Source organism: Clupea harengus, chromosome 19 (assembly GCF_900700415.2).
Source record: "Clupea harengus chromosome 19, Ch_v2.0.2, whole genome shotgun sequence".
Taxonomy (NCBI): Eukaryota; Metazoa; Chordata; class Actinopteri; order Clupeiformes; family Clupeidae; genus Clupea; species Clupea harengus.
Genome location: NC_045170.1, coordinates 7,557,334 through 7,577,400, shown reverse-complemented (window position 1 = coordinate 7,577,400; position 20,067 = coordinate 7,557,334). Strand labels below are relative to the sequence as shown.

Here is a 20,067-nt window from a genome sequence, read left to right as displayed (position 1 = left end):
GTGTGTGTGTGTGTGTGTGTGTGTAATTAAGATCATACCTGCTTTAGTCCAGCCAGTGACACTAAAACCTCATCCTCCTTCTGCAGATGCTCCTGCAAAATCACCTCCTGGATTTTACCTGAGGTCAAGGTCAAGACAAAGACAAAATTGCAATGAGTTTTTTTTATGAGTCAAAGATATATCACTGAGTGCATTATGATTGGCTGTTTATTCAGCAGAGGGCATTATGATTGGCTGTTTATTCATCAGAGTGCATGATGATTGGCTACTGTGCTCACCGATGTGCACATTCATCATCTTGCCACAGTATTTGCTCATGGCCTCCAGGTCATTAATCTGACCCTGCAGAAATGACACCTGGGCCTCCAGCTCCTCCTGCAACACACACACACACACACACACACACACACACACACACACACACACACACACACACACACCAAGAGAGAGAGAGAGAGAAAAAGAGAGAGAGAGAGAGAGAAAGACACACACACTCCCAGACAGACAGAAAAACACGCACAAATAAACATGATTTAGATCAATAGATAAATAGACAGACTGACAGAGAGACAGAGAAAGAGAGAGAGACAGATAAAGGTGCGGCTGATTCTGACCGTGTCTCTCCTGCCCACAGTCTTGCTGTGGGATCGTGAGCGGCTGATGTTGAAGAAGGAGTCTTTCTTAGTGGCAGAGAGGGGCGGGGACGAGGTGCTGGAGTCCCGCCCTCTTGATGCGGGGAGGGGCGGGGACGCCATGGCATGGTCACGCCCACTAGACAGACTTTCAATACTAGGGGAGGAGCTAACCGTCCTCGAGGAGTATCCTGAGAGAGAGGGAGGAGGGAGGGAGTGAGTGAGTGAGAGGGAGGGAGGGAAAGAGAGAGACAGGGGAGTCATGGTAAAGAGAGAGAGAGAAATTAAGGATTCAAGGAGGGAGGGATGGAGAGAGAGAAAGAGAGTCAGGAGTGTGAGTGTAAGATGCATGTGAGTCAGCATTTCGAGTACTTGAGTACAAGAGTACAAGACGTGTGTCAAACAGAGCAGCATCTACACGTGATTTTTAAAAGTGATTGTCTTTAGATTGTGAGTGATCAATGAGTGCACACCAGTGTACACTGGAATAGCCATCAGCAGCAGGAAACTCAAATTTAAGGAAGAGACCACAGAAGCAGAGAAGACGGCTGGTGCATTCAAGTGTGTGTGATTCACACTGGTGATTCTTTCTACCCCACAAACAAGCAAGCCAAACAGCAGCACTGCATGCCTCTTTATGATGTGCCATGCAAACACACACAAACCTGCCAGCCAAAACACACACACACACAGAAGCGGCATATATACATAATACATAGCATGCACTAACTGCGAGCGCACACACACACACACACACACACACACACACACACACACACATTGGTGCTGATGCAGTAGCCATGGCAGCAGTTACCTGGGGTATCAGAAAGAATCTGGGTAGGGAGAGAGACCTGAGACCCACTACAGCCTACATCTGCAGGACGGGAGAGTCAGTACACACAGTCAATACCCACACTCACTCTCTCCATCATGAGAGTCAGTATACACAGTCAATACCCACACTCACTCTCTCCATCATGAGAGTCAGTATACACAGTCAATACCCACACTCACTCTCTCCATCATGAGAGTCAGTACACACAGTCAATACCCACACTCACTCTCTCCATCATGAGAGTCAGTATACACAGTCAATACCCACACTCACTCACTCTCTCTCGAGATCATGCACAAGTGTACATTTGTATACACACCCAAATACAAATACAAGGAAATACAGTCACACGTTTGAATGTACACACCATACTTATGGTATATACTATACTCACACACACACACACACACACACTTTGAACACCCTCATCATCCTCTGAATGCTGCATTTAGTAATGTAATAAAATAGTGCTGTATATATATATTCTTGTGTGTGTGTGTGTGTGTGTGTGTGTGTGTCTGTTCACCTTTGCTCAGCTGTACAGGCATACTCTCAGACTTGAGCAGTCGGTGTGACTGCGTCTGCGCGTGCGACACGGCCGAGTGGGAGGGGGTGGGGCCAGCACTGGCCGGGTCCGATGAGTGGCGGGTGGCTGCAGGCATGGGCGTGGCCGACAGCACCTCGCTGTTGATTGGTGAGATGCCGCTGGCGGCTCCGCCCGATATCGCCGGGGAGATGAGCTTGCGTCCGAAGCTCAGCAGAGAGCTGGAGACTTTGTTTATGTTGAGAGGGGGGGCCCTAGTACTCGCACTACTGAGAGGCGGAAGAGAGAGGGAGGAGAGATGGAAGAGAGGAGAGAGGGAAGAGAGAGGAGGACAGAGGGAAGAGAGAGGAGGAGAGATGGAAGAGAGGAGGAGGAGAGAAGAGAGAGGAGGAAAGAGGGAAGAGAGAGGAGGAGAACAGAGGGAAGAGAGGAGGAGAGAGAGGAGAGAGAAAACAGTGATCCTTCTCTTTCATTTTATTCTTTATTGGTCATAATGATAATGTACGTCTAAACATGAATAAGGTGGGAAAAGAAAGATGCATGGAAGCAAGGTGCACAGAACTAGATAATAATCATTTAACACACACAAACACACACACACACACACACACACACTTACCGTGTCTTATTGAACATTTCAGCTCCACGGGTTTTGTAGTAATCGAGGTTCTGCTGGAACTGATAGTTTACCGGCCGAGGATTATTCTACAGTGAACAAACACAGAAAAACTATTACTTAAATTGTGTGTGTGTCTTGTGTGTGTGTGTGTGGGTGTGTGTGTGTGTGGGTGTGTGTGTGTGCGTAAGGTGTGTGTGTGTGTGTGTAAGGTGTGTGTAAGGTGTGTGTGTAAGGTGTGTGTGTAAGGTGTGTGTGTGTGTGTGTGGGTCTCTAAGGAACATTGCTTTGTTCAGTAAAGTGTGTGTTTGTGTGTATTGGTAGCCTTAGTTCTCAGTGGAACTGTGCTTCCTCCAGAAGGGTGTGTGTGTGTGTGTGTGTGTGTGTGTGTAAGGTGTGTGTGGGTCTCTAAGGAACATTGGGCCTCATTCTCGAACGCAGTTAAGAAGAATTTAAGAGGAATTTCTTCTGAATTGGATTTAGGACAACATTTGGCATTCATGAAAGTTTTCTCATCTGGGATTTGCTCTGAACTTCAGAAGACTTTCCGAACTCGAAATAGCAGTCGTAACTCGGCCAGAGTTTTCTCAAATGCGATTCCTTAAAAAACCACAAGATGGCCCCGTGGGCCATCTTGTGGTTTTTTGAGGAATCGCATTTAAGAAAACTCTCCGTGTTAATGAATTTGTGAGAAATCGTTGGTGATTGCGTTCACATCAACTCTACAGATCCTCGGATTAAAGTATCATTAACAATTACGTTTCACATGTAGGCCTATAGTCATGATTCTACGAGGCACCGTGATGTCATAAAATAAATAAAAGCACTACACCGGAATGCTGCGCTCGTCTAGTGAGCGTCGTTTGGCACTGCCGTCTGTGCAAGTACGGCAATCCAGAATTTTCAAGTAGTTCCACGTTGGTGGAACGAACTGCCTAGCACTACCAGAGCAGGCGCGTCCCATTCTACCTTTAAGAAGCTTTTGAAGACCCAACTCTTCAGAGAGCACCTCCCTTCCTAACTGGCACTTCGACTAGTGCTTAACTTGCACTTATAGCAGTTACATTCCTGCACTTCGTTTTTATTTCCTATTTCGTTTTTCTATTTCTTATGTAAAGTAGTATTTATTGTTACACTAGGTCTCTATTGCTCGTAGCTTGACTGTTCTATCCCTTGTACGTCGATTTGGACAAAAATGTCTGCTAAATGACTAAATGTAATGTACACGATTCCGACTGCACACGTCACTACAGTTGCGTGCCCTTATAAGGAGCTGGCAGGGCGTGTATGTATGCAAATTCAGGAGCACGAGAACGCGCTTTCAATTTAAGAAAACTCTTCCGGGGGAGCACAGCCCAGAAAACTTCTGCTGCGTAGGACCACATTTTCAAGCGTGCATGAATTTGGCGGATGTCTTTTGCTTACGTTGTTTTTCCGAAGCCCGTAAGAAACATTTCAGAAGAAACTTCAGAAAATGTTCGAGAATGGGGGCCATTGCTTTGTTCAGTAAAGTGTGTGTTTGTGTGTATTTGTAGCCTTAGTTCTCAGTGGAACTGTGCTTCCTCCAGAAGGGTGTGTGTGTGTGTGTGTGTGTGTGTGTGTGTGTGTGTGTGTGTGTGTGTGTGTGTGTGTGTGTGTGTGTGTGTGTCTAAGGAACATTGCTTTGTTCAGTAAAGTGTGTGTTTGTGTGTATTTGTAGCCTTAGTTCTCGTGGAACTGTGCTTCCTCCAGAAGGGTGTGTCTGTGTGTGTGCGTGTGTGTGTTTACGCGTTTGGGTCTCAGGGGAACAGAACTTTCTGCTGCAGGATGTGTGTGTGTGTGTGTTTATAACTCCCCATGGGAACAGTTCTATAATGACTATAACAATGACACTAAGCCATTTCTTCCCCTGTGTTTTTTCACACAATTAGCCAGTGACACACACGCACACACACAAGTGCTACCATTATACCACCTTCCCTCAGTAGTAATGCAATTAGCCAGTGACACACACACACACACACACACACACACACACACACACACACACACACACACACACACACACACACACACACACACACACACACACACACACACACACACACACACACACACACACACACACCAGTGCTACCATTATACCACCTTCCCTCAGTAATAATGCGTAGCTTTTCACTGTGTATGTTGGAGTGTTTATGACTCCCCATGGCAATAATTATAACCAGCAGAGAAATATGGCCATGGAACAGTAGGGTGTGTGTGTGTGTGTGTGTGTGTGTGTTTATGGAAGTTGGTGTGTGTACCTTTGGGTCTCTCAGGAAGAGTGACTTCTGCAGCATGGAATGGATGTCTCCAACCGGGGGATAGTGCATGAGGAGTCCTAGACACGTCTGGAAGTTACTGGCAATCACTGCAACACACACATACAAACACACACACGCACACACACACCTTATTAACACTTATTAAACCCGTACAGCAATAACATGTATACAAACACACTGGCACTTACAAACCAAGGCAGGCAGGTGTGTGTGTGTGTGTGTGTGTGTGTGTGTGTGTGTGAGACTCACATGCATCTCTGATGTAAAGCAGCATGGCTACAAACACATAGTCCACCAGGTCCAGAGTGATGCTGTCAGCGAACAGAGCATCCCACACCACCAGCAGGTCCTGCAGAGGGAACTCTCTACCAAACAGCAGCCGCACCCAGCGACTACAAAACACACACATGCACATCATTCACATATTATATACACACACTGCACATACTTACTTCAATAATGCACTCACACACTCACTGTAAACAAAGGCAGATTCAACACACACACACACACACACAAACCAATTACACACAAGTAAGTACATACTGCACATAAAGGTTTACACACAGTGGATCTGTTGATGAGAAAAGCAAATACAAAAACACACGCCATCATTAATATATATGGCCTGGTAAACACAAACACACACACACAACTACATTGTTATCTCCCCTCTGCATAACCTTGCACACTGTCTAACCAGTGATGGCTCTATTCCCTCTGCACATGTACCAATGAAACCCATATCACCATAAATACGCAAACACACACACACACACACACACACACACACACACACACACACACACACACACACACACACACACACACACACACACACACACACACTCACATGCCGTAGATCTGCGGCGCTATCTCCAGGCGGTTGAGGTGCATGTACAGCTCGATGTCATGCTTCTTCACCAACTGCTCCTGGATGCGGTTCACTTTGGTAACTACGGCAACGGATGGGCCTGCATCCTGCGGCCGAGCGAAGGGCATGCTAGTCATCATCTCCTCTTTGCCCTGAAAAACACACACACACACACACACACACACACACACACAGAGTTACATACACACACATATACAAACACCAATACCTAATTTGCATATTAGTCTAACATAGTGGGGAAAATAAGAATTTGAACCCCTGCCGATTTCGCAAGTTTGGCCACTTGCAAAGAAATGTGTGATCTATAATTGTAATGGTAGGTGTATTTTAACAGTGAGAAATAGAATATCAACAAACAAATCCAGAAAACTGCATTTTATAACATTTATGACTTTATTTGTATTTGATGCAGAAAATAAGTATTTGAACCCCCAAGCAAACAGCAAGAATTCTTGCTCCCAATGACCAGTTATGTGCCTAAGAAGCACACAGATTAGTCCTTATTAGGCCTAACAAGGTACACCTGATCTCAACTGGTGACGTGTATAAAAGAAACCTGTCCAAAGAATCATACTTCACACCTTCAACCTCACCACCATGGGCAAGACCAAAGAGTTGACCAAGGATGTCAGAGATAAGATTGTAGACCTGGAATGGGTTACAAAACCATCGGCAAGCAGCTTGGTGAGAAGCAGACAACTACTGGTGCGATTATTCGTAAATGGAAGCAACACCAAACAACTGTCAATCGCTCTAGGTCTGGGGCCCATGCAAGATATCCCCTCGTGCGGTATCGGTGATCATCCGAAAGGTGCAGAATAACCCCAGAACTACACAGGGGGAGCTTGTGAATGATCTCAAGGCAGCTGGGACCACAGTCACCAAGAAAACCATTGGCAGCACACTACGCCGTAATGGTTTGAAGTACTGCAGCACTCGCAAGGTCCCCCTGCTCAAGGAAGCACATGTACAGGGCCGTCTGAAGTTTGCCAATGAACACTTGAATGATTCTAAGGAGGATTGGGAGACAGGATGTGGTCAGATGAGACCAAAATCAAGCTCTTTGGCATCAACTCGACTTTCCGCGTTTGGAGGGGGAAGAATGCTGAATATGACCCCAAGAACACCATCCCCACCGTCAAGCATGGAGGTGGAAACATTATGCTTTGGGGCTGTTTCTCTGCCAAGGGTACAGGACGACTCCACCGCATCGAGGGGACTATGGATGGGGCCATGTAACGTGGAATATTGGGCTTGAACCTCATTCCCTCATTCCCTCCCATTGAAAACGCAACCTTAAGGATTTGGAGAGGATCTGCAAAGAGGAGTGGACCAAAATCCCTCCTGAGATGTGTGTAAACCTGGTGACCAACTACAAGAAAAGTCTGACGTCTGTGCTTGCCAACAAGGGTTATTCCACCAAGTACTAAGTCATGTTTTGCTAGGGGTTCAAATACTTATTTTCTGCATCAAATGCAAATTAAGTCATAAATGTTATAAAATGCAGTTTTCTGGATTTTTTTTGCTGATATTCTGTTTCTCACTGTTAAAATACACCTACTATTACAATTATAGATCACACATTTCTTTGCAAGTGGCCAAACTTGCGAAATCGGCAGGGTTCAAATACTTATTTTCCCCACTGTACATGTATTTGTTTGTGTTGGCATACCTGTGTGTGTGTGTGTGTGTGTGTGTGGTCGGGACTCACCTTCCTGACCTCCCGTTCATAGCTGGAGAACCAGGGTTCAGCAGTCTCCATCAGGTGAGAGAACATGGCACTGGGTAACAAACACACACGGTCATGTGACATGGTCAGGTGGTCATGTGACCAAACCAGAGGGTGAGACGTGTTCCTGCTCTACTCCGATGTGCTTCACAATATATATATATATATATATGTGTGTGTGTGTGTGTGATTTAACACCTAATTAAATATGTCACTTGATACAGGGTGGAATATATATGTGTGTGTGATTTAACACCTAATTACATGTGATATGATACAGGGTACAATATATATATGTGTGTGATTAAACACTAAATTAAATTAAATATGTGACAAGATACAGGGTGCAGGATGATGATTATTATATGATGAGTACTTACTAGGCATCGTGTTCATGGAACATGGGATTCAACAACTCCTTCATGTCTTCACTGCAAAGGCATAATTGATTACACACACACACAAAGGCGTAAACAATCAAACACACACACACACACACACACACAAAAGGCGTATACAATCAAATACACACACACACACACACACAAGTGCAAACAATCAAAGACACACACCATTTTAATATTGACGATTCATGACATTGACTCTGATGTGTCTGTTGCCGTGGAGTAGTTGTGAGGAGGCGGGACTAACCTGGGATTGGCGGTTTCACTTGCGTGCTGAAAGGCCTGGTGATCACAGTGCAATACAAACACTATGGGAGCCAACAACTCGTGCATGCCCTGCAGAGAGAGGGATGAGTAAGCAGTGTGTGTGTGTGTGTGTGTGTGTGTGTGTGTGTGTGTGTGTGTGTGTGTGTGTGTGTGTGTGTGTGTGTGTGTGTGTGTGTGTGTGTGTGTGTGTGTGTGTGTGTGTGTGTGTGTGTGTGTGTGTGTGTGTGTGTGTGTGTGTGTGTGTGTGTGAGAGAGTGTGTGTGTGTGTGTGGCATAGTAACACTATGGGAGCCAACAGCTCATTGATGCCTTACAGAAATAGGGGTTGAATGTGAAGACACGAAATGTAATGGTAAGTGTGTGTGTGTGTCTGTGTGTCTGTGTGTGTGTGTGTGTGTGTGTGTGTGTGTGTGTGTGTGTGTGTGTGTGTGTGTGTGTGTGTGTGCATAGTAACATTATGGGAGCCAACAGCTCATTGATGCCTTACAGAAATAGGGGTTGAATGTGAAGACACGAAATGGAATGGTAAGTGTGTCTGTGTGTGTGTGTGTGTGTGTGTGTGTGTGTGTGTGTGTGTGTGTGTGTGTGTGTGCGAGAGCGAAAGCGAGAGAAAACGAGAGACAGAGAGCGAGAGAGAGATTGTGTGTGTGCATGTACCTCTGCTCATCTGTGTGTGAGTGAGTGTGTGTGTGTGTGTGTGCACGCACCTCTGCGCATCTGTGTGTGTGTGTGTGTGTGTACCTGTTTGTAGAGCAGCTGCTGGTTCTCTCGAGCGTAACAGAAAAGAATGTCAGTGAGTTTCGTCCTCACGTCTTCCTCCTGGAAATACCTCATCTCTGGAAACCTGATCACAGAAGTGAGAGTGTATGTGTGACTTGAAATAATTTGCTTTGTAGAAGTATTTGACTGTGTGACTGTGTGAGTGTGAGTGTGAGTGTGAGTGGTCTCACGTTCTCATGACGTCTTGTTTGATCATCCCTCTCAGCTCCTTGTCTTGAAAGAACTTATTCCACAAACTCTGTAGACGCACACAGGAACACACACACAGGCACACACACACATGAACACACACACATGAACACACACACACATGAACACACACACATGAACACACACACACACGTTCATAACAGGAAACAGAGCAGCGTGTGAGGGACAGAGCAGCTTAAGTGTTAGGGATGGGCTCCTGCTCACAGTCAATAGAGTCATAAGTCATAGTTCAAACAAAGTGTTTGTTTTGTTCTCAAACATTCATGTAGCACTTGGGACGGACTTCACTTACTTTCTCCATCATATCTCTAGACTACACACTATTGAGATATGACTGAAAAGCAAGTTATGACGCTAGCACTACATGGGCGTTTAAGAATCTATGCTCAGGGTCACAGAGGTCAGAGGTCATTGTTCAGGGTCATGATCGGCACTCACCCCCTCATCCTGCGATAGAGGGTTGTTTACCACAAGGTCCTGTTGGCCAGCAGCTTTCCGTGGGTTTGTAATGTGCTAGAGGAAAAGCACACACATTAATTCATTATAAATATGAATCTAGTACATACACAACGTTACAAACACAAACACAACATGTGCAGTCGTAAACACACATCCTTTCTAAAACCAGATCCAGCTTGTTTGGACGCATGCACAGCAGCTCCTCCGGCTGGGATGTGGTGGATCTGCAGTAGCTGCCAAAGCCCTTTCTGACATTAATCCTGATGTCGTATCCTGGCCTTCAGAGGCGTGTGTGTGTGTGTGGTGTGTGTGTGTTGTGTGTGTGTGGTGTGTGTGTGTGTGTGTGTGTGTGTGTGTGTACTAGATGCCTGGGGGTCTAGAGTTTCCTCAGGAAGCGGATGGTTTGGCATCCTGATCACAGGGTCAGTTTCTGAAATGGGTTCTGATGGCCACGGAGGGGAAGGACTAAAGATGCAGCCTAAGATGGCTTCCTCTTAAACTCAGAGAGTAGAGTGTCTACATGGGCAGGTAGGATTCAAGGGGTCCTGAGGCATGTGTGGTGAGGTATGTGTCTGTCTTAAAGAGACTCGTTGACATTTTAGCTCATCACCCAATCAAATTACACCCCTCCCTTCCCTGCTCCTGAAGCAATGTATTGATTGGATAGAATTAGCTCAGTCTGAGCCACTATGTTTGTGTCCCATTTACAGAGCCAAGAAATCCCATTGAGCACACACACTAGAGTGGACAGCTACAGGACTGGGACGACTAGTTCGCTGAATTTGCCCAAAAGTGTATCGGATTAGAATCACAGACCGCATTTTCAATACTGTCAATCTAAGTGGGAAAGACTGCCAATCTCCCTCCTTTAAATATCTTAGCAGTCTCCCAATCTCTCTCCTCTATATATCCCAGCACTCTGCCAATCTCTCTCTCAGGTCCCAAACTGTCTCCTCTGAACTCGATGGACATCACAGAAGCAGCTGATACTGTAAATCCACAACTGGATTTGGTTCATCCGCTGGATCCACACAGCTGACCCAACTCTACCTGTGTTCATCAGAACGCCCTCCACTCCACAAGAGGGCGCACCCTTCCTTCTACTCTCTCAGCTGTTCCTTTCAAAGAGAAATCAACCCACATCTTAGCATTTACACCTGGGCTGTGGTTGAATAGTAAAAAAAAACAATTACGTCCTTTACGCGGTGCAAAGAGAATCAGACTGCACATACACTAGGCTACGTAATTATGCAGTGGTGAATGTTATTGACATGGGTCATGTTTATTGTTTGTTGATGATGCCGCAAGGAATCGTGGGACGGCATTATCTCCGACACTTAGATACTTCTGGGTCATTTGGCACAGTTGGGAACCTTCTTAAGCAAAAAAACTGCTATTAAACTTCTACTAAACTACCTAACTGTTAAACTACTACTAAACTACTTAACTGTTAAACTACTACTAAACTACTTAACTATTAAACTTCTACTAAACTACTTAACTGTTAAACTTCTACTAAACTACTTAACTGTTAAACTTCTACTAAACTACTTAACTATTAAACTTCTACTAAACTACCTAACTATTAAACTTCTACTAAACTACTTAACTATTAAACTTCTACTAAACTACTTAAAACTGTTAAACTTCTACTAAACTACTTAACTGTTAAACTTCTACTAAACTACTTAACTATTAAACTTCTACTAAACTACCTAACTATTAAACTTCTACTAAACTACTTAACTATTAAACTTCTACTAAACTACCTAACTGTTAAACTTCTACTAAACTACTTAACTGTTAAACTACTACTAAAAGACCATTCGACCGCAGCACTGTTCTGTCAGGCAACTCACTGACTTCAAGACGCGAGCAAGCATACACACAAGCACAGAGTGTGTGTGTGTGTGTGTGTGTGTATGTGTTCTCCTCACCATCTCTTTGATCTTCTCATACTGGTCTCGGAGCGCCTTGGTCTTGTTGATCCATTGAGTCTTATCCTCTGGAAGCACCTCAAGATACAGCTGCACAACACACACATCATCGCACACACATGCACAAAATAAACACAAAATAACCATCGCACCCCACACACACACACACACACAAGACAACACCACACACCACACACACGGCCCTTATCTAGTATGGATCTGGGTCTATTCCAGAGCCAGACTCCATCTTAGATGACATCATAGTCTCGTGCTACTCCCTAATTTTATCCAGATCAATAACAACAACACAACACTGCTTCACACACTCCTCTCACTGCTTCACACACTCTCTCTCACTGCTTCACACACTCTCTCACTGCTTCACACACCCCTCTCACTGCTTCACACACTCCTCTCACTGCTTCACACACTCCTCTCACTGCTTCACACACTCCTCTCACTGCTTCACACACTCCTCTCACTGCTTCACACACACTCCTCTCACTGCTTCACACACCCCTCTCACTGCTTCACACACACTCCTCTCACTGCTTCACACACTCCTCTCACTGCTTCACACACTCCTCTCACTGCTTCACACACTCCTCTCACTGCTTCACACACTCCTCTCACTGCTTCACACACTCCTCTCACTGCTTCACACACCCCTCTCACTGCTTCACACACTCCTCTCACTGCTTCACACACTCCTCTCACTGCTTCACACACTCCTCTCACTGCTTCACACACCCTCTCACTGCTTCACACACTCCTCTCACTGCTTCACACACTCCTCTCACTGCTTCACACACCCCCCTCACTGCTTCACACACTCCTCTCACTGCTTCACACACTCCTCTCACTGCTTCACACACTCCTCTCACTGCTTCACACACTCCTCTCACTGCTTCACACACTCCTCTCACTGCTACACACACTCCTCTCACTGCTACACACACTCCTCTCACTGCTTCACACACTCCTCTCACTGCTTCACACACTCCTCTCACTGCTTCACACACTCCTCTCACTGCTTCACACACTCCTCTCACTGCTTCACACACTCCTCTCACTGCTTCACACACCCTCGCCCCATTCTTCCCCTCCCTGCCATTCAATCCGTTACCTTCCAGCACACACTGCGGAATCGGCTGCTCCGCAATCGGCCGATAATGCCTGCCTGCCTGATGCGCGGCAGGTAGTTACTGTTCTGGAACCAGCCATCCCACTCTTTCCTGCAGAGGCAGACAGACAGACAGACAGACAGAATGGGATATGAGGGATTTAGAAGAAGACACAGAGATATACACAGAGTATATAAGGTCCAAACTAATCATACATCACACACACAGAGACAGTTACTGACCATGATGATAGCCACGATGACAAACGCACACACATACACACGCACGCACGCACGCACACACACACACACACACACACACACACGCACACACACACTCACGCACTAACCTGTAGGAGATGAATGTAGATTCGGGCGTTAAGCCACTGTCCAGTGATCCTCCTACTGATAAACAAACACACCAACAAAAACAAACTATTACAGGCAACGGAATAGAACCACGGAATGGAACAGTGGAACTGATGGAATGAGAATATCTTGGCTGTCACATGAGCTCAGCTTCTAGCACTAGGTCACCAAGATATTCAAGAAGTAGAAGATATATTACTACTATTAATAACAATAAAAGCAAGTCCTCTCTTAACAGTCAACATATGATCTAATCACACACTCTGTAGCTGGTGATCAGGATGAATGTTTTGGTCTATTAGGCCTCACTGACAAGAGACATTGCATGGGTAGCTGTAGTTACCATTTATCACCACTAGGGGTACACAGAAGCACTGAAAACATGTTGACACATATTCCATTATCTCTTTTAGTTTTGAATCGTAATAATTATTAAATTATTATTTAATATGTATTGAGTGTACTCCAGAAGGAGCATGTGTATTCCGAGGATGGACATAAAAATTGAACTCATCAAGCTCACTTTTATACGTAATTGGTCAAAAACAAAGACTGAGATGTTTATGAAGGTAAATAATGACTTAATTCTATGGCAAGAATCTGGTGTGAGTGAGGAGGAGAGAGTGGCAGGGATCCAGAATGCAGACACAGGTACAGAGGAGACTCACGCCCGCGGTTCCTGTTGAAGTTCTGGAGAGGGTCATATCCTGTTTCCTGCTCCTCCGTCTGCAGAGGGTGCCTCGTCTCAAAGTTTGGGTGCTGCATGTCCTGCAAACGCAAACACACACACACGCAGAACACACAGACACACACAGACACACACAGACACACACAGACACACACACAGACACAGGGAAAGAACAGAATTAGAGACCTGACCCAAGATCAATGCAAAAGACCGGAATCAGAGACCTGATTTGAACCGGGATCAATGCAAAAGAACAGAATCAGAGACCTGACTTTAGCCGATCAATGCAAAGGAACACTTCCAAGTCATCAGGTTCAGAAGCTAGTGTCTCCGACAGATACCGTATGCAATAATGGGTTCAGCCCCTGCACAGAGGGAGGTGAACTTCATGGAAACAGAATCACTGCAATGCAGCAATGATAGAGATGTAGGCAGTTAGTTAGTTGAGTTAGTGGAGCCATGACGTCACGATCAGCGCAAACAGGAGTTAGTGTTAGTTTAACAGTGATGACAGAATAAAGGAGTTAGTGTTAGTTTAACAGTGATGACAGAATGAAGGCGTTAGTGTTAGTTTAACAGTGATGACAGAATGAAGGCGTTAGTGTTAGTTTAACAGTGATGACAGAATGAAGGCGTTAGTGTTAGTTTAACAGTGATGACAGAATGAAGGCGTTAGTGTTAGTTTAACAGTGATGACAGAATGAAGGCGTTAGTGTTAGTTTAACAGTGATGACATAATGAAGGCGTGGCGTGGCTATTAAGGTGTGTTCAGCAGCATAATGGATGGGCTGAGATGAGGCCTGAATTGAGACACACACACACACACACACACACACACACACACACACACACACACACACACACACACACACACACACACACACACACACACACACACACACACAACACACACACAGTCTCGCTAGCCACACGCGACCAACCACATAAGAAGCCAAGCAGAGCACTGAATGCATCTTAGTTTGTTCTGTGGGCAGGTTACTGGTAGCAGATGGTTAGTGTGGGCATGTGAAAGAATGAGTGTGTGTGTGTGTGTGTGTGTGTGTGTGTGGATAACTCTAGGTCTGCATACCACATATCCATATCCATCTCATTCCCACATATTTAAGTAGACTCGTTAGGGAGAGGGGTCAGACAGATAGACAGACAGACAGACAGACAGACAGACAGACAGAGTGAGTGTGTAAGTGTGTCTGTGTGTGTGTGTGTGTGTGTGAGAGAGAGAGACAAACACACACAGAGTGTTTGTGTGTGTGTGTGTGTGTGTGTGTGTGTGTGTGTGTGTGTGTGTGTGTGGAGATAACTGTAGGTCTGCATACCACATATCTATCTCTCATTCCCACACACTCAGATAGACTCATGAGGAAGGATAGAAGAAGAGAGACACACACACACACACACACACACACACACACGTGTGTGTGTGGTGTGTGAGATAGAGAAAGAGAACTGAAACCTTGAACCCTCTTCTGCCCTGTAAAGGCCCCTCTCTGTTGTAGAATTGAAAGGGAAACATTCATCTATAACTCCCTGAGGACATGTGAGAAATAACACAAGAAATCAATAAAAATAGGAACGATCGCAGGAAATGATGGGGAGAGAGGTAGAGAGGGGGAATACAGGGAATGATGAAGAAAAGTGAGAGAGAAAGAGATAGAGAGAGAAAAGGTAGGGAGAGAGAGAGAGAGAGAGGGAGAGAAGGTAAGGAGGGAGAGAGAGAGAGAAGGACCCTGAGCTCAGGAGCTTTTACTTAAACAAACTCACATGTCTCTACTTCACCCTCCAATTACAGCCCTGCAAGCTCCCTCAACCACATGACTACCAAGAATCTCACCAGCCACCGGGGCTGCCTAGGGATCACGACCACACACACACACACACACACACACACACACACACACACACACACACACACACACACACACACACACACACACACACACAGTCCTTAACCCTTCACTTCACACACTAGCTCACATAGAAAATATCATATGACCTGTTGGAAAGTACGCAACCTCAGTTTCACCCAGCAAACCTGACCACACACACACACACGCCAAAAATACCTATGCACCATCCCGCAACCAGAGACACGTCACACACACTCACTCACTCACTCACTCACTCACTCACTCACTCACTCACTCACTCACTCAACAGCCTGCAGTGGTCTGTATAAAACCCTCAACTAACAAATGTCTCAACCACAAAAAAAACCCCACCTCCTTCAAATCTGCAACTCCCAGATGGAGAGGGGTAGCAGAGTGAAAACAGGGGCAGTAGAGCCTGGGGTCAGAGCCTCTGTCGGAGCAATAACACAGCCCTAATATACACCACTTTCTTAGACACAGGCCTTGCTGCTCCATTCAAGAGACTTGTATGATTGCAGGGACTAGGTGCTGCCTGCAAATACCGCAGTACCAACAGAGACACCAGACAAGAAGGCTAAGACCCCTGACATATATACACACACACACACACACACACACACACACACACACACACACACACACACAGTACCACAGCACTAAGAGGCACCAGAGGAGAAGGCTAAAACCCCTGACACACACACACACACACACACACACAATGTACCAACAGACACACCAGAGGAGAACCACTTAGTCAGTCAGTAAATCTGACCCCAATGTCAATCTATGGAGGGCACATTTATGGAAAGATTGAAATGCAGTGATTACTTCACTATTATTTGAGTACAAAAGGGATTTTGTTTACAAAACAGTGAGTACTGAGTCTACAAGTCTTATGCTCCATGCCCAGGGTCATGTGTGAATCACTGTAATATGAATCACTGCTTCTTAATCTGTGCTGTGAGAAGCACAATACCGCACTGGACTTGAACTGACAAAATAGCTCCTCTAGTGACAAGGCCAAAACCTCTGAATGCTAAAGCTTGTCTTTGACGACGAGGATAAAACCCCTGGCTGTTTAAGCTTGTCTTAAGCGATGAGGATATAACCCCTGGGTGCTAAAGCTTGTCTCCTCTAGTGACAAGGCTAAAATCCCTGGATGCTAAAACCCCTGGATGCTTAAGTTTGTCTTTAGCGACAAGGCTAAAACCGCTGGATGCTAAAGCTGGTCTTTTAGCGAAGAGGGTAAAACCCCTAGGTGCTAAAGCTGGTCTTTTAGCGACAAGGCTAAAACCCCTAGGTGCTAAAGCTTGCCTTCAGCATACCTTAAGGCATCTGGAGCCCAGCTCTCATTTTGCAGCTGGGCTGTACCTGTTGCACCACTGTTAAGCCATGCAACAGACACGTTTCACCACATAGAACATATTGTTCCTATAGAAAGTAGGAATGGTGCAATTTCCACGTCACACATTTGTATACACGAATTCCCCTTACTTCTACCATAAAGCACTACACAGACTTTCACTGCCTCTTTTTGGAAAAAGCATTCAACAGGGTTTGTGCTCCTTGGTGCGTGCAGTATTAGACAGATGAACTGAAACTCAGCTTCCGGTTGGTGAAAAACTAAAATAGAGGCAAAAATGGGAGGACCTGTGCTGACAGTCTTCAGCGTACATTAGAGCACATTGAGAGCGCTTAATGGAGTCTTCTACTTTAACATTGAAGCTACATTAACATTACATTTAGTCATTTAGCAGACGCTTTTATCCAAAGCGACGTACAAAGGAGAGAACAATCAAGCTACGAGCAATAGAGACCTAGTGTAATAAATACTACTTTACATAAGAAATAAAAAAAAAATGCAGCAATGTAACTACAGTAAGTGCGAGATAAGTACTAGTTAGAGGAGATAGCATTAGAGGAAAGATAAGGAGAGGTAGAGGAAGGGAGAGGACGTGCAAGTTAGGAAAAGAGGCGCTCTCTGAAGAGTTGGGTAGATAAAGATAAACTAGATAAAGAAAACCAATAACTCACAAAAAACACCATACATAGTCCTGACAGATGCCAGTCTTTAGGAACAACATGATTTCACATTACTGTTCGCCTCAATCTCAACCTCTCTCTCCACACTGAAGCAGAGCCACAGAACAGACATGTTGGAATGTTGGCCCGGGTCTGGCCCTGGTCTGGCCCTCCTCTGGCCTCTGTGTGGCATCATGCCCCTCTACAGTCCTTTGCCCATGGGCAGCAGGGCCACAGTAGAGCTCCGAGGTGGACTCTGCCTCCGTAGCAAACTGGGGCCCAGATGCCACCGGTGCCAACAGTACCCTACACCACACCACACCCCTGATCACACAAAAGACATATGATAACTCCAGCAGTGCCAACCACAATGCACCCTCTCAACTCTAACCTCATGGGAATAGCCTGGCCCAGGGCTCCATGCTAACCTCTTATATCAAACCATGTCAGGTGTACACCCTCAGTGGGAGTATCTGCTCACCGGACCCAGTGTTGATGGAAATCTTGTGGATATACCATCTGTTATTTTTGAATGAACGGAACTGTAATGTGATGCCGACTACTAGTCCATATAATCTAGTTTCCCTAAACAATGGACACGATCACTCGGCAGCCTGCATGCGATTTACATGACAGTTTTTGGTGTTAGAAACGCCAATGGTGTGTGTGGTCAGTTATCAGAAGCACAAAATAAAAATAAAACTCATTACATTAGCGACTGAATTTACGCAAATAGGCCCCAGTAGAGATCTCCTTCAACTGCAACTGCAACTGCAACTCGTGTCTGAGAAGGGTATTCAAAGCCGACTATTTAGACACCAAATTGTCATCGAACTACTCGTTGTTCGACACTGCTATGGGTTGTGTTCCTTAATTGTCACGGTGAAGTATCGATGGGTTACGTGGAGTAGCGTGTCCTAAGTCCAGTAGGGAAAGAAGGAAAAGCCACTGTCAACCGACAGCCGATTTCACCACGGCTGCGGTCAGTTGGCAGTTAACCAAAACTATTACACCTTATGGCGATGGAGTTACGCAGTACATTTGTGTGGCGGTACCTCTTAACTCCGTATTTCTTCTGCAGTAGCCTAAGGGTAGTTCCTTTCGTTCAAAACCGGGAACTAGTAGCTCGAGCTCTGTCCTGCATCATTTCTGCTCTCTACTAAATCTGACACCGTTGGGTGAATTTTAACCTGGCAAACTACGTGACAATCAAACAGAAAAAATGACGGCCCGAGGCCAAGTCGTATAGATTTTCCTTATTTGCTGGAGGCACAGAATAACGTTGCCTGATTGAACAGGCCTTGCGAGGCAAAAATGTAACTAGCGTGTTCACAGTAACGAAGCTAATTTAGCCTAGTCAATTGCGGTCGTGGCTTAACGTATCTGTACAATGTTGCACAAACATGCCGGTTTAAAAGGTTATTATTTTTTTTTACCTGAAAAGTTTTATAAGAGTACCCCCATTCTGCTTCTCTCGGTCTGCATGTAAACACTCGCGCGAGTCAGGCGGATGTGTCCCTGACCAGCTGATCATGCACGTGACGCGCACGTAAAGGACGTCATGATGGCAGCCGGCCACGCAAAGCGGAAGGCCCCCTGGTGCCTAAAAAGAGGGTTGGCGCAGACTGTCTCTATACTGTACTGATCAGTGCAGGAGACATATCAGGGGTTCCCAACACGGATCCAGCACAGACAAATTACATGAGGCACTAATCTAGACTTAACCTAGAATTTCTTAAAGCGGATTTCCCTCAATCGAGATTTTTAAATTAATTTATGGTTTTATTAATCTAGGAAGAATTATGATTTACTGACTGGTCAGACAAGGATTATTTAATTCTGCTTAGTTCTAGTCGACATAAAAGTTTGACATGGCACGCCATGAGGTAAATTAACACTGCATAGGGTCATGTTTCTACTCTGCACACATTACTATACTCACTCGTGAAATCCAGACTCCATGTTTACCACAGTAAGGCTTTTATTTCCACAAAGGTATAGATATTGGCATTGTTTGTTTATGTTTATGATTGCATCTTTAAAGCACATGATCCACCAGGGGAAAGGAGAACACAACCAAACAGGCAGGTACAGGCAAATCACACCCAATCTCAGGATTGTGAAAGGACCCAATAGACTGGCGTCTGTAGTGGACTGGATGACTACTGTGAGAGGACCCAATGGACTGGCGTCTGTAGTGGACTGGATGACAACTGTGAAAGGCTTACCAGCTAAACATGTCAATATTTGGTTTTGTCAGTTCCTGTAGTTCAGTGGATAAAGCACTTGTCAAGCACTTCTCACGCTCCTATCTGAAACCATTGAGAGGGCAACTTCCAAACAGGTCACAGAGTTCCTGTCA

At 45.3% G+C, this 20,067-nt stretch overlaps 1 protein-coding gene across 3 annotated transcripts in view; it reads right to left on the bottom strand.

The window, feature by feature from the left end:
- Positions 1 to 19,250, bottom strand: part of tbc1d5 (TBC1 domain family, member 5) — a 29,126-nt gene extending 9,876 nt beyond the window's left edge. Inside the window, exons 1-20 of one of the 3 annotated variants that reach the window (XM_031586071.1) lie at positions 19,142 to 19,250; positions 13,775 to 13,874; positions 13,088 to 13,142; positions 12,741 to 12,849; positions 11,615 to 11,704; positions 9,657 to 9,731; positions 9,179 to 9,246; positions 8,970 to 9,072; positions 8,209 to 8,297; positions 7,938 to 7,988; positions 7,540 to 7,609; positions 5,787 to 5,959; positions 5,183 to 5,325; positions 4,913 to 5,019; positions 2,631 to 2,716; positions 1,994 to 2,280; positions 1,447 to 1,506; positions 615 to 823; positions 279 to 375; positions 39 to 118 (exon numbers count right to left, since the gene is read on the bottom strand). In XM_031586071.1, coding sequence (XP_031441931.1) covers positions 39 to 118; positions 279 to 375; positions 615 to 823; positions 1,447 to 1,506; positions 1,994 to 2,280; positions 2,631 to 2,716; positions 4,913 to 5,019; positions 5,183 to 5,325; positions 5,787 to 5,959; positions 7,540 to 7,609; positions 7,938 to 7,988; positions 8,209 to 8,297; positions 8,970 to 9,072; positions 9,179 to 9,246; positions 9,657 to 9,731; positions 11,615 to 11,704; positions 12,741 to 12,849; positions 13,088 to 13,142; positions 13,775 to 13,871 — 2,049 coding nt within the window. In that variant the 5' untranslated portion in view covers positions 13,872 to 13,874; positions 19,142 to 19,250. Of the gene's footprint in view, positions 1 to 38; positions 119 to 278; positions 376 to 614; positions 824 to 1,446; positions 1,507 to 1,993; positions 2,281 to 2,630; positions 2,717 to 4,912; positions 5,020 to 5,182; positions 5,326 to 5,786; positions 5,960 to 7,539; positions 7,610 to 7,937; positions 7,989 to 8,208; positions 8,298 to 8,969; positions 9,073 to 9,178; positions 9,247 to 9,656; positions 9,732 to 11,614; positions 11,705 to 12,740; positions 12,850 to 13,087; positions 13,143 to 13,774; positions 13,875 to 18,760; positions 19,102 to 19,141 lie in introns of those variants that run through there. The other 2 variants (XM_031586072.2, XM_031586073.1) reach the window with 2 other exon arrangements.
- Positions 19,251 to 20,067: the final 817 nt, after the last annotated feature.